General features: G+C 45.8%; 1 protein-coding gene across 1 annotated transcript; it reads left to right on the top strand.

Moving 5' to 3' along the window:
• The first annotated feature begins 11175 nt into the window (after nucleotides 1-11175).
• Nucleotides 11176-12531, top strand: LOC119297408. Its single transcript, XM_037575209.1, has one exon. It carries the CDS (start codon nucleotides 11225-11227, stop codon nucleotides 12173-12175), a length of 951 nt encoding a protein of 316 aa, XP_037431106.1. The 5' UTR covers nucleotides 11176-11224; the 3' UTR covers nucleotides 12176-12531.
• Nucleotides 12532-12919: the final 388 nt, after the last annotated feature.

Raw genomic sequence — 12919 nt, 5'->3', positions numbered from 1 at the left:
TGGACCCGTCCTTCAAAGTGCTTGGGAATGCGACAGCGCCTCTGTCGCTGGTGGCCATGGAGATCGAGGCCTTGCCTGCCTCTCCAGAGCGCGGAGGGGGTCGAGGTTGGACTGCGTCCTCATGGACTCGGACCCCACACCGGCCTCGGACAGGCGCCTGTCGAGCGGCTCCGGCTGCCAGGCCAAAAAGACTGCTGGGCGGAAGACTGGGTGCAAGACAGTGGCCACGGATGCTGCGGGGTTGGCGGCGGCGCTGGGGGGCGAGTTGGGGGCGGCTGTGCTGGCTTCAGGGCCGGCAGCCAAGGCCAAGCGTTCAAGGGCAACCCCGGCGGCGTCTCGGGCTCCAAGCGCACGCGCCAAGGCCAAGCTTGGGGACATGACTTCTCTGGAAAGTGCCAAGCTCCGTGCTGCTGACAAAAACATGGATGTTGCAGGTAACCCTACCCCCTCTTTTAAGATTCTGAATGCTTTTTTCGACGAGCATCTTGCTGAGATTCTTCACGATAGTGGCGTTGCGCTAGATTCTTCGACTATGGACATTATTCCGTTAGTGCATGCGCGTGAAGAAGCTCAGGCCGCCCTTGCGGCTGTTGCTGCCAGGGGCGTGGCGGTTCAGCCCGTGGACGGCCAGTCTTCAGCACCAGTAGGGGCTGGTGTTGTCGCTCTGCCCATCGAGGGAGACGAGGCTAGGGTGGCCTCGGACTTGCCTTCTTCCAGCCGGGCGCCGGCTAGGAAGCGAGTGGCCAAGGCGGTTAGCTCCCGTGGAGTTCCCCTGCGTAACTGGATCATTTGATGCGATACATCTTCTGGAATATCCGTGGTTGCGGGCATGTGGGGCGGTGTACGCAATTACGAGAGTATATGTCCAAAGAACGCATCGACTTTGTCGCGCTCCAGGAGACGATTAAGGCCGATTTTTCGTTGAGAGATCTTTTGGCGTACGATCCGCTCCAGCGTTTTGCTTGGTTCTGGACTCCTTCCGTGGGCCTTTCTGGTGGTCAATTGATGGGATGTAATAAAGATGCTTGCGACGTTATTCTGTGGGAATCTGGTTCGTTTCATATCGCTGCCACTGTTCGTCATCGGGTTTCCCTTGCCTCTTGGGTGATCGTAAGTGTGTATGGGCCGGCTAATCATGCGAGGTCTGCTGAGTTCTTGGGAGAACTCACAGCTTTGGTGGGGGCCAAACAAGCAGCCAACCTACCAGTTCTGGTGGGAGGAGACTTTAACTTGATCCACTCAGGGGCGGACAAGAGCAACAACAACATTGACTGGGCTAGGGTGTCCTTGTTCAATAATGCCATCGCGGCCGCTGCTCTTAGAGAGATTGCGCGTACAGGGGCAAGATACACTTGGACGAACAAACAGAGGGAGCCAGTTCATTGTGTACTTGACCGTGTATTCTGTTCAAGTGACTGGGAGGTCTTGTTTCCCCTCTGTACCTTAGTGGCTGAAACGCGCATTGGATCAGACCACGTACCTCTGATCCTATCCTCAGGAGAGGAAAGTGTGTGTCGCAGCCGCAGATTCTTTTTCGAGACTGCGTGGTTCGAACATGAAGGTTTCTGCCAACTTGTCACGAATCGCTGGTCCTTGATCGGTAACCAGGTTGGCCGCCAACGAGGACCAGTAGAGTTTTGGTCCTCTACGGCTGCCGCCTTGCGGGCTTTCCTCAGGGGTTGGGGGGCCAACCATGGCAGCGAATCTAAAAGAGTTAGGGAGCGCATTGTGGAGGAAATCGCTCGCCTTGACGCGCAGGCGGACATGAGGTCCTTCTCTGGGGACGAATGGGAGTATAGATACTCCTTAGAGCACCAAGTCCTGGCTATTCTCAGGGCAGAGGAGTATTGGCGCCGTAGGGGCGGCGTCAAGTGGGTCGTGGAAGGCGACGCCAACACGGGATACTTCCACACATACGCGAATGGTCGTAAGCGCAAGAGCACGATTCTTAGGCTTCATTCGGAGGGCGGGATACTGGTCACCCAAAACGAAATAGTCAAGCACATCTTCGACTTCTTCGTAGAGCTGTTAGGAACAGCCGAAGCAAAGAGCTTAAGTCTCAGGGAAGACTTATGGGGTTTGCACGAGCGTGTTTCGCAGCAGGAAAACGACGCCTTGATGGTGACCTTTTCGCCCCAAGAGCTCGATTGTGCGCTAGCTGGTATGAAGAACGACACGGCTCCTGGCCCGGATGGTTGGCCGGTGGAGTTCTTCAAACGGTTTTGGCCGACGCTTAGGGACTTGTTTCAAGCAATTCTCAACGGTTTTGCCCTCGGTACGGTGGACCTGACGCGTCTCAATTATGGGGCTATCTGCTTGATCCCAAAGGTTAAAGGGGCGGAATCAATTAAGCAGTTTCGGCCGATCACGCTCATTAACGTTCCTTTCAAGATATGTGCCAAAGCCTAGCTTCTAGGCTAGCGTCGGTTGCTCAACGCGTCATTAGCAAAAAGCCAGACCGCTTTCCTTAAAGACAGGAACATCCTAGAAGGACCTATTGCCCTTACGGAGATAATCCATGAGCTGAAACGTACGCGGGGCCATGGTGTCATCCTCAAACTAGATTTCGAAAAAGCGTACGACCGTGTAAACTGGGAGTTTGTACGGGAGGTCCTCCTCAAAAAGGGTTTTGAGGCAGGGTTCGTCCACCGGATCATGCATCTGATCTCGAGTGGCAACACCTCGATTATTGTCAATGGCGAAATGGGTAAGTTCTTTCGCAATAGGAAAGGCCTTAGACAAGGCGACCCCGTCTCCCCTCTCGTCTTTAACTTTGTGGCAGACGCTTTGGCCGCCTTGTTGTCCAAGGCCAGGGAGGCTGGACACATCAAGGGGCTTGTCCCACATCTCATTCCAGGTGGTGTAACACACCTGCAATACGCAGACGACACTTTGTTGCTGTTTAACCCGGACGACCATAGTATTGCTACGATAAAACTCTTGCTACTAGCTTTTGAGCTCCTCTCCGGACTCAAAATTAACTTTCTTAAGAGTGAGGTCATTACCATGGGGATGGATGACCAGCACAGCACATGTGTTGCAAACCTACTTAATTGCAAGCTGGGGAGCTTTCCAATTAAGTACCTAGGGCTTCCTATATCTCACCGCAAACTATCGATTTTCGAGTGGGAGCCTCTGTACGGGAAAGTGGCCAATAGGGTAAGCCCGTGGCGTGGGAGATTCATGTCCTCTGCCGCAAGGCTTATTCTGACAAACTCGAGCCTCTCTTCTCTTCCCCTTTTCACAATGGGGATGTTCTTACTAGCTGATGGCGTTCACGCTAAGCTAGACACTCCGAGAGCCCGGTTCTTTTGGGAAGGAACTGGAATCAAGAGGAAATACCACCTAGTCAAATGGGCGGCGGTTTGTAGGCCAAAAAAATATGGAGGATTGGGAATACTCAATTCCAAACTGATGAATGTCGCCCTCCTCGCCAAATGGTGGTGGCGGTTGGCCCAAGATGAGTCGGGGCTCTGGGCGAAACTGTTAAGAGCCAAGTATTTCCCGAACGGGAACCCCTTCACTGCCTCGGCCAACGGCTCCGTGTTTTGGAGAGGGCTCCAAGCGGTGCGGCCGGCTTTTGACATTGGGGCCAAATTTCACATTAACAATGGCCAATCAACCCGGTTTTGGCTCGACCATTGGCTGGGTGACTCTCCCCTTTGGCAAAGCCACCCCAACTTATATCGGATAGTCACGAACACTAACGTCTTAGTTGGGGAGGCAATCCGAACTGATCCTCCGGCGATCCACTTTATGCGGTCCCTTACGAGCGAAGAGCGTGCGTCTTGGGATGGGCTGGTTCAGCAGATCGGTGTCAACCGTCTAGGGACGATGGTTGACACGGTAGAATGGAGCTTGACAGCTTCAAGAAATTTTTCGATTAAGTCCCTGTATAACAAGCTTACTGAAGGGCCAACGCTTGATATAGCTAAGGGGCTGTGGAAGGCAGGCCTGCCTTTGAAGATTAAAATCTTCATGTGGCAAATGCTTAGGAATAGGCTGCCTACGTCGGATAATGTGGCCAAACGAAACGGTTCGGCTGACGGTACTTGCTCGATTTGCGGACTAGGCGAAGATGCGAACCATGTATTTTTTAGATGCCATTTGGCCAGGTTCGCGTGGAGTGCGGTTCGGGAGGCCTTCCACACGGACTGGAACCCTGCCTCGTGGCATCAACTAGTTTCCATCCTCAAGTTCACAAAAGGGATTACCAGTAGAATCGCTTGACGTTGCGTAGGGACGCTGCTCTGGGCTATTTGGACGACGCGTAACAAGATTACGATTGAGAAAAAAATTTCCTCACCATCTTGCAGACGTGATCTTCAAATGCCACCTATTTTTCCAGATGTGGACCCCTCTGGGGAAGGAACGCGATGCTGAGCGCATGTCAGAAGCCATGGCGCGCATCAAGATAATTCAGGCGCAGGCAAGACAAGATCCGGCGAGCTGAAGTTACTTTTGGGGTGCCTTTTGTGGCAAGTCTATTATCTAGGTCGTTGCGCTGATCTGTTTGGACGGCTATAATATTTATGTCGAGATGAATCTTATGTTCTACCCCGTGCTGGTCGTGGACCGTTGATGCTTTCCTTAGTTTGCTAAGTCTGTAATCTTTTGAACCATGCTGCCTTATGGGCTTTATTAATTTAAAGCCGGACGCTTCTAACGTCTTCGTTCTAAAAAGAGTGAGCAACATCCAGAGTTCTCCGCGTGTGCAACAGCATGTTCGGGGGCGCCTTAAGCAATTAAGGAGTTCCCTACCGCGAGAACTATGTCTTGCTCACAGTGCGATGGAATGAGTTCTCGCGTCTAGTTCATCACCAGCAGGCCGGCCCATAAACGTAGTTACGTGTAGTTTGCTCGCTGTATGTTGGCTCCTGCTCCGGTTCTCTCTTTTGTTTTCTTTTTTCTTTTTTTCTTTTTAACCGGTTTTCTTCGGACTTTATTTATTATTTGATATAACTTTGGTTTCAGTTGTTTTTTCTTGGTTTCCACTGGTTTGTTCATTTCTTTCTTTGTTTTTTGTTTTTCTCAATTTTCACTAGTTTTTTATTTTATTTATTTTCCCTTTGTTTTTCTTCAGTTTTCTTTGTTTCTTTTTCCATTTTCGTTGATTTTCTTTACTTCTCTTCTTCCATTGGTTTTCTTTGGATTCTTTCTCTATTATGTGTTTTCTCTATGGTTTTCATTGGTTTGACTTCAGTTTTAGAACCTTTTTGATTGATTTTTTTTCATTGTGTTGTTTGTATCATTTTTCCTCGGTTTTCTATGTACATGTGATACATTTTTTAAAACCTGTTAAACATTTGTTAAATACATAATTAAAATAAATTGAAACAAATATTTTTTATGTCTACTTCTTTGTATACATAAAGAACATTGTTTTATAGAAGTTTATCATTTTTTTTTCTTACGTGATTAGATATTTTTAATACAATGATTAACATTTTCTTCCAAATATGTGTTTGGTGTCTACTTTTTTCATAATATTGTATATTTCGCATATACAATTGAAACATTTATTTGATATACGTCTAACATTTCCCAAATACATGATTACAATTTTTTATAATGTCACGTACAATTTTATGAAATGCTTTAAAAAAAATTAAATGTCACAAACATTTTTTGTATGCTATCAACATTTTTCATATATATTTCTAAAAAAATCATTTTAAATATGTTTAACATTATTTTCAAATATACGATTAAATTTTTGACACGAAATATATGATTAATTTTTTTATAATTTCACTTACATTTTTTGAAACACATGAACATTTTTAAAATGTCACAACATTTTTCTAATATTTTACTTCCTGCTCTGATCCATATTACTTGTGGCTTAAATGGATGTATCTAGACGTATTTCAGTGCTAGATACATCCATTTGTGTGAGTAAAATGGATTGGAGGGGTCCCAACATTTTTCATATACATTTAAAATATTTATTTTATATACACTTAAGATTTTCTTGAATATATGATTACCTTTTTATAATGAGACATACAACTTTTGAAACATTTGAAATATTTTAAAAATGTACAACATTTTGTTAATATGCTATCAACATTTTCTATGAATTAAGCTAACAATCGTTTTACATTATGTTAACTTTTTCTATCTTTCATGATTTTAAATTATTATTTATTTTTATGTTTGTAAATATAATTATTTACAATATTTTCTAAAATAAGGAAAAAAATCTAAAAAATGGAAAACATGAGAAAAGATAAACTTACCTCGTACCTACCTAGGCCGGGCCATTTTGAGACTACCTGACTCAAGCGGTTGCTCCACCTCGCGTCAAGCGATGTATAGTCGCTCCCGCTCCCTGTAACTAGGTCCCTGTCGGCCATGGCCCCGTGCATATGAAGGATAATTGGACCAGCCCATTATTGGTATACATGACTACATTTTAAAAATCATTATATGTTAATCACATTAATAAAAAATAGAATTTATAGAATGTTTTTTCTGAGACGTGTTACAATCTGTGGAAATTTTCAAGAAGAAGATACACTTTCCGAATGCATGCTTAAAACAATGGCCAATAAGAATGGGCCGACGTTACCCACTTGGACACTGGGCCTGACCCAATGTTTCATGGCCAATAATAGGTCTTTTTTGGTCAGTTTCATGTGGAAACTGGGCAGCGAGCTGATCACCACCGTCCCATCGTGACAAGTGGGTCGACCAAAATTGTTACCCAGGGTTGAGGAGTATGTCGTTACAATAGCACATGCCTCCGCAAGGGTTGTTAGAGTTCTGTTTATAGGTAATTTTTGAACAGTTGGCCCAAGATTACTTTTCTTTCATAATTATAAATCTGCGAACTTTTGGTGCTAACGTTTTTATGGTATAAAATAGAAACGATGTTCCATTTGTACCGTTTTGTGTTCTTTGAACGAATAAAATCTAGAAATCCTAACTTGCTAAAAATTCATGATGCTAAGTGGATGTTGTTTCAAATGATATTGTTGTATTGCTGCTATTTTTGTGTGGAAATCTAGTGCAAATTTGTTTGAGTGGGATAGGACCAGCTTGTCCAACGAGACATGAGGCCAGTCGTCACTGGCCTATTGCATGGCCAACCCATTCCCATTCTTAGCCGCATTGATCATTGTCAGTGTCAAAACCGACATACCTTGGATAGGAGGCCCGAGTTGTGAGATCGAATTGATGGGTAACAGGAGACAAGGGACACGGTGTTTACCCAGGTTCGGGCCCTCTCGAGGAGGTAAAATTCTATGACGTCAAATTTACAAAAGTTTCAGGGTTGCCTTTTAGTATAGCATCTTGGAAAGGAAATCCAGTGTCCAAAATTCACTGATAGCCCGAGAGGGCTGAACACGTGCATAGTTTTAGGCCAATTACAATGCGGGCGCTAAGTATGTGGGGCTAGGGATTAAATCCTTGCCTTTTTTGGCAGTTTTAATGCTATACATGGTTCGCTTCTTGGCATCGATGTTCAGGGAGGAGTCAGGGCGCTTAAAAAAGAAGTACAAATATAAATCCTAGCGACCGAGGCTTGTGCATGCTGATTTTAACCGCCTACATAAGGGCTCACCGGTGGAGATGCCCTTATTGTCCCAAATTAGGAGTTGTGATACTTTTTTGCAACGAAGTAGACACTTCATTTCCTGGAAAAAAAAGTAGGCACTTGATATTTTTAATTAGGGGAGTAGGCACCTCATTTATGAACATCAAATGATGTTTACTGCATTCTTACCGACTTTAGCTTCGCTTTAATCTATAAGATAACATAAGATAAGATGCCAATCATGGTTTGCTGTTTCATCAGCGTTTGTCTTTACTCAGGCCCGGCGGACTTAACGGTTTTTGCCACCAGAAAGCTCGGGCAGATGAAGCGTGAGATGATCATGTTGCCTAGCCGCCAGACGCTAACCTCAGCGCTTAGGTGGATTCTGCGTTGGCCACTAATTCTAACCTCCTGTGTTTAGTAAAAAAATGAATAAAAATAAGTGGCGAGTACCAATATGAACTTAGCTCTGTGATGGAAAGTAGTCTAGATACCGTATGCGACATTCGGCAGGTGTTGACTTCGGGTTTGATTTGTAATTAGCGGTCAGCCGTGGCAAGTTACAGATTCTTGCAAGGCAAGGAAGCTAGCTTTCATTTTCATCCCATCTGAAGCTCAGGGTGGAATTCTTTTTCAGATAACGTTCAGGATGGTGTTTTTCTAGATAACTAGTAAATGCACATATGCAACACACGTTAATATTTAGGCAACATATTAATTGCATGCGGATATTATGTATGCTATTATTTGTGTGTTAATTCTATGCTTAGTGCAATATTTGGTATGATATTAATTATACGTTGAACACGTTTAACGCTCGCCATTGGAGCAGTCTAGGTCATTGGATTGACTTAGTTTGATGACCGAGATTAGTTGGATTTGCCCCTTTGGGTCTTTCTATATTGGTATAGATGCTTTTTCAGACAAACATTTTCTAGATAATGCTTAGGATGGTGTTGAACGATGTACTCTTCTAATTTACCACTCCCTCTGTCCCCAAAAAGGCTGTTATTTTTGGACGGAGGGAGTATTTATGTTTCTAACTCCTGCCTCTGAGCTTTTGTTGCAAAATATATCTTTTGATCAATGGTGCTTCTTCTTTTTAGTTTTTTAGGGTTTCTTCTTCTTTTTAGTTGCAAGGAGTGCTTTTTGTCTTCGTGAACAATTCTGACATTATTCATGAACAAATCATCATCGATTTTACTGGTTGAGAGTCTTCGAACGCTCTGAGGCAGAGCGTACACTAAAAAGGACATAGATGCGAACTGCATCTATAGCTTAGATGGCTTGGTTTCTTGTGACGACATCAATTCACCATGGTTCAAATTCTAGACTTGGCATTGGTGGTCTTATTTTTTTGAATTTATTTTAGGCCTTTCGGTGATGTGTGTCAGTGGGAGAAGACTTTCGTGTCGACTACAAAAACATCTGTGATGACTTCATCAACCTTAAGATGATGTGCCGGCACATAGAAGCAGGATGTGCGTGCATGCGTTCATAGGATGAATGTATATGCGCATGTATCGCGTTAAAAAAGACGGAAGAAATATAGAAGAGTTGTGTTCCAAGTTCACAAGTCGTACCCTTTCTCAGCTAAAAAAAAAGTCGTACCCTTTCTAGAACGTGATTGTTCTACAACTACTAGGTTCGCAGCAAGCACGAGACCGGCAATGAGAAAAACCGGTTGCTGCCCAGAAACCGACCCCGACCAAAAGCGCAGCCATACGTGAGCTCCGTCTTCCCCGCGGCCAGGTCAGAAAAGTGCAACCAAGCTAGTCCCGCCCCGGCGGCGCGACACGACCGGGATTTTCCGCGGCCGGCGTGCTTCTAGTAGACGGATCACGCGATCCACGGCGGCGCCGGTGTGTGGCCAGTTGTCACTCGGGGATGACATGTCACCGCTCGGCACAGCCAACGCGGTAGCTGTCGATCATGCATACATACACACGTCACGCCGTCACGGTAACACAACTCGGACACGGGCACCGTGGGAACCGGGCTAACGTCAACCGTTGAAACACCAGCACGGCTGCCGTGGACATTTGAACTCCATGCCGTGAAGGATTTAGAGCAAATATAATAAAATGATGTAAACATGATGTAAGGATTTAAATATAGTATTTTTACCGAGTTTGAAGAGAGAGAAAAGAAGCGAGTTATAGACTTACATTAGCTCATGCTTCAAGAAACTTTGTAAGAGTGAAAGATGTGTCATATGTTGACAAAATAGTATCTTTTTAGAGCATGGTTAATAATACGCCAACAATCGGCTATAAGAAGTTGACATGTCATTTACAACGAACCTAATAGCCGGCATGTACAATAGTAAATTTTGAACGTGTACTATTTTATTAATAGTTGGCTCATTTTACAGCCTCACAAAGTGTCTTCGAGCTTTTGCTGCAGCTGGCTACTAATCAAGAGTCTGCTTCTCTTCTCTCTCCTCTTCTCTTTCCTTTGACTAAGCACAGATATAATATTTTAGTCCTTATAACCTGCTTATGTCACCTTACTATACTTGCTCTTATAGCCAACTATTATACATGCTGACTATTACATTGGTTATGAATGACATAACAACACGTTATAGCGAACAACTAGCTATATTATTAACCGCACTCTTAGGGGGGAAAGGAGACATAGGTTTCAGCGTGTACCTCTCTTCGCTTAATTGTGTGCGTGCAAGTTTTTTTAAAGCACTTCACCCAAATCCCTGGTTTAAGATACCGTCCTAGGCTTACACAAGCAAACACATCAGCATGAATCGGATGAGCCAAAAAATATATTTTTTGTTGAAAAGTATTTCTTTTGTCAGAAACAACAAACGCGGTTGGCGTGGACATCTCGACATCCCTGCCATTGAGACGTAAGATTAAGGGGATGTGAGTTCGAGTGTCTAGTGAATTATCCAAGTGCAAGTGCCCTACCAAATGTCTTTTACCTAGACATCATCTTAGGCTTATCTGTTTAATTATACGTGTGCAAGTATCCTATGAAATGTTTCTTGTCTAGACACCATCCTGAGCTTACAAGACGTTATGCAACACACAAAAATAGCCGAAGAAGCAAAACAAAAAGATGTTTTTCATTTTAAAAGTAGTAATTAATTGATTGCATGCACGAACAATTAAATTGATACTCCTTGCTACAACAACCGTGCTGCTACGACAAACAAAAAATAACTATGGAGACCTTAGTGAGAAATGTGTAATATAAGTCAAACTATGGAGACAACGGCTTGATTATCAACACTAGTTGAACTAGTACTACTAACGTTAGAGGATCTCATTCTCATCACTATCTTATCTTAACTAATGTACTCAACAATCTTCAAGAGAATAAATAATTAGTCGTATTACACCGCACGCAAATAAAAGAGAAATAAAACCCTCATCTTGGAAGCCCAAGCAAGTAAGCAAAACAGAATGAGAAAGGGATTGAAAAAGATAAGCTACCGGAATAACACATCACTGCTGAAGTGCTGCCGATTGAGATTGTCCAAATCCATTTTTGTAAAATAAGACAACTTTTCAAACCTTGCAAGCCACCGGAACTCTCCAGAGAGTCGACCATCCAACCTTCTTAAACCCCATGGGCCATGATGGTTCCCATCAGCCATTCAAACTCCAAACGCAGCTGATCACCACCAGCGTTTAAATTTCCCTCGCAGCCGCCGTCGCCATGGGCACCCTCGTCGGCCACGTCGCTCCGGGCGCCGGCTTCCTCCTCATCGGCCTGTGGCAGCTGTTCAACCACATCCGGCTGTTCGCGCTGCGGCCCGACTCCTACGCCGCGCCGCTCTGGTTCCCCGCGCGCGGCGTCCGGCACCTCGAGCTCATCCTCATCATCGCCGGCACGTCGGCGTCCATCCTGATGGAGCTCGTCATCGGCCCCGCGAAGCACCAGCCGTTCGACGATGACGGCACCATCCCGTCCGACCACCTCCACAACTTCGAGCACGCGTCCGTCTCGCTCGCGCTGCTCGCCTTCGCCGCGGTCACCATCCACATGGACAGGGTCCGGGCGCCGATGCGGGACGCCGTGTCGCAGCTGGCCGCCGCCGCGGCGTTCGCGCAGGAGCTGCTCGTCTTCCACCTCCACTCCACGGACCACATGGGCGTGGAGGGGCAGTTCCACTGGCTGCTGCAGACCGTCGTCGCCGTCACGCTGGCCACCACGCTGCTGGGCATCCCGTGCCCGCGGAGCTTCGTGGTGAGCCTGGTCAGGTCCGCGAGCCTCGTGCTCCAGGGCGTGTGGCTGATCGTCATGGGCGTCATGCTCTGGACGCCGGGGCTCGTCTCCAAGGGGTGCTTCCTCAACCACGAGGACGGCCACGACGTGGTCCGGTGCCGCACCGACGAGGCGCTCCACCGCGCCAAGGCGCTGGTGAACCTGCAGTTCAGCTGGTACCTGACGGGCACCATGGTGTTCGTCGTCGTGCTCTACCTCCAGGTCAGCAGGCTGTACCCCGAGGAGCCGCAGTACTTGCCGCTGGTCAAGGGAGGACCCGCCGGCGGCCGGTTCAGCGTCGGGGACGATCACGAGGACGAGGATGACATGGAGGCCGCGAAAAGTACTTATTACGGGCAGATGGTCAGCGGTGGCACAAAGCCCATGGAGGTAGAGAGGTAAAACTGAAGCTGTATACCGTATGAAAGGAGGGAACGGTCAAGATGGAGGGTTGTATAGTATAACAGTGGGTATATGTTCTGTAATCAGTAGGGTTGGGGTGCTGTAGATTGTATAGTTTTTTTTCTTTTCACTTTTGTGGACTTGGTTTCACCGAGTGAACTGACCCGTAAATGTCGTCGTTGGTCACTTCAATTTGTTTGTTTAGCCCTGGCTTGTTGGTCTGATCGTCGGAGTAGAATGGATTCATGGCTGGCTTGTGGATGGAGATTGGAATTGCACCTTTTTTTGTGTGTGTGTTCTTGATGATTGTACCTTAGAGCTTGCCGTAAATGACTTGCGCTGTCTTTTCTCATCAACCTGCGAGTCCAATCCAATGTGTCGCTTTCGATGTTAGTTGCTAGCATCTTATTTATCCTGGACCGGCTTATAGCAATTGCTAACGATTTGCAAGGCAATTTATGTTGGCCGGTGCTGGATTTGTCGTGCTTGTAAACAAATTTACCATCTTAGCGACAATATAAATTGCAATAAAAAATATTCGATTTGTCATCCCCTCCCAACAAACTTCAGCTGAATAACATTACTTATTATCTTTCAGCTGGTTTACGGGAATAATCATCGACTCCATTTCCCTGGAAAAACAACAAAATAGTATCATCGCGCCAACGATACATGTATGTATGAGCGTTTGTGTTTATACTGATGTGTTAAAAAAACAAAATAGTATCACTGTGCCAACGAACA

Source organism: Triticum dicoccoides, chromosome 5A (assembly GCF_002162155.2).
Source record: "Triticum dicoccoides isolate Atlit2015 ecotype Zavitan chromosome 5A, WEW_v2.0, whole genome shotgun sequence".
NCBI lineage: Eukaryota > Viridiplantae > Streptophyta > Magnoliopsida > Poales > Poaceae > Triticum > Triticum dicoccoides.
Note: the sequence above shows the minus strand (reverse complement) of the source record. Positions and strands in the feature narration are given on the sequence as shown.

Bases quoted from the DNA above. Each gene is read 5' to 3' on its own strand.
- LOC119297408 (XM_037575209.1), top strand. From the start codon at position 11,225: ATGGGCACCCTCGTCGGCCACGTCGCTCCGGGCGCCGGCTTCCTCCTC.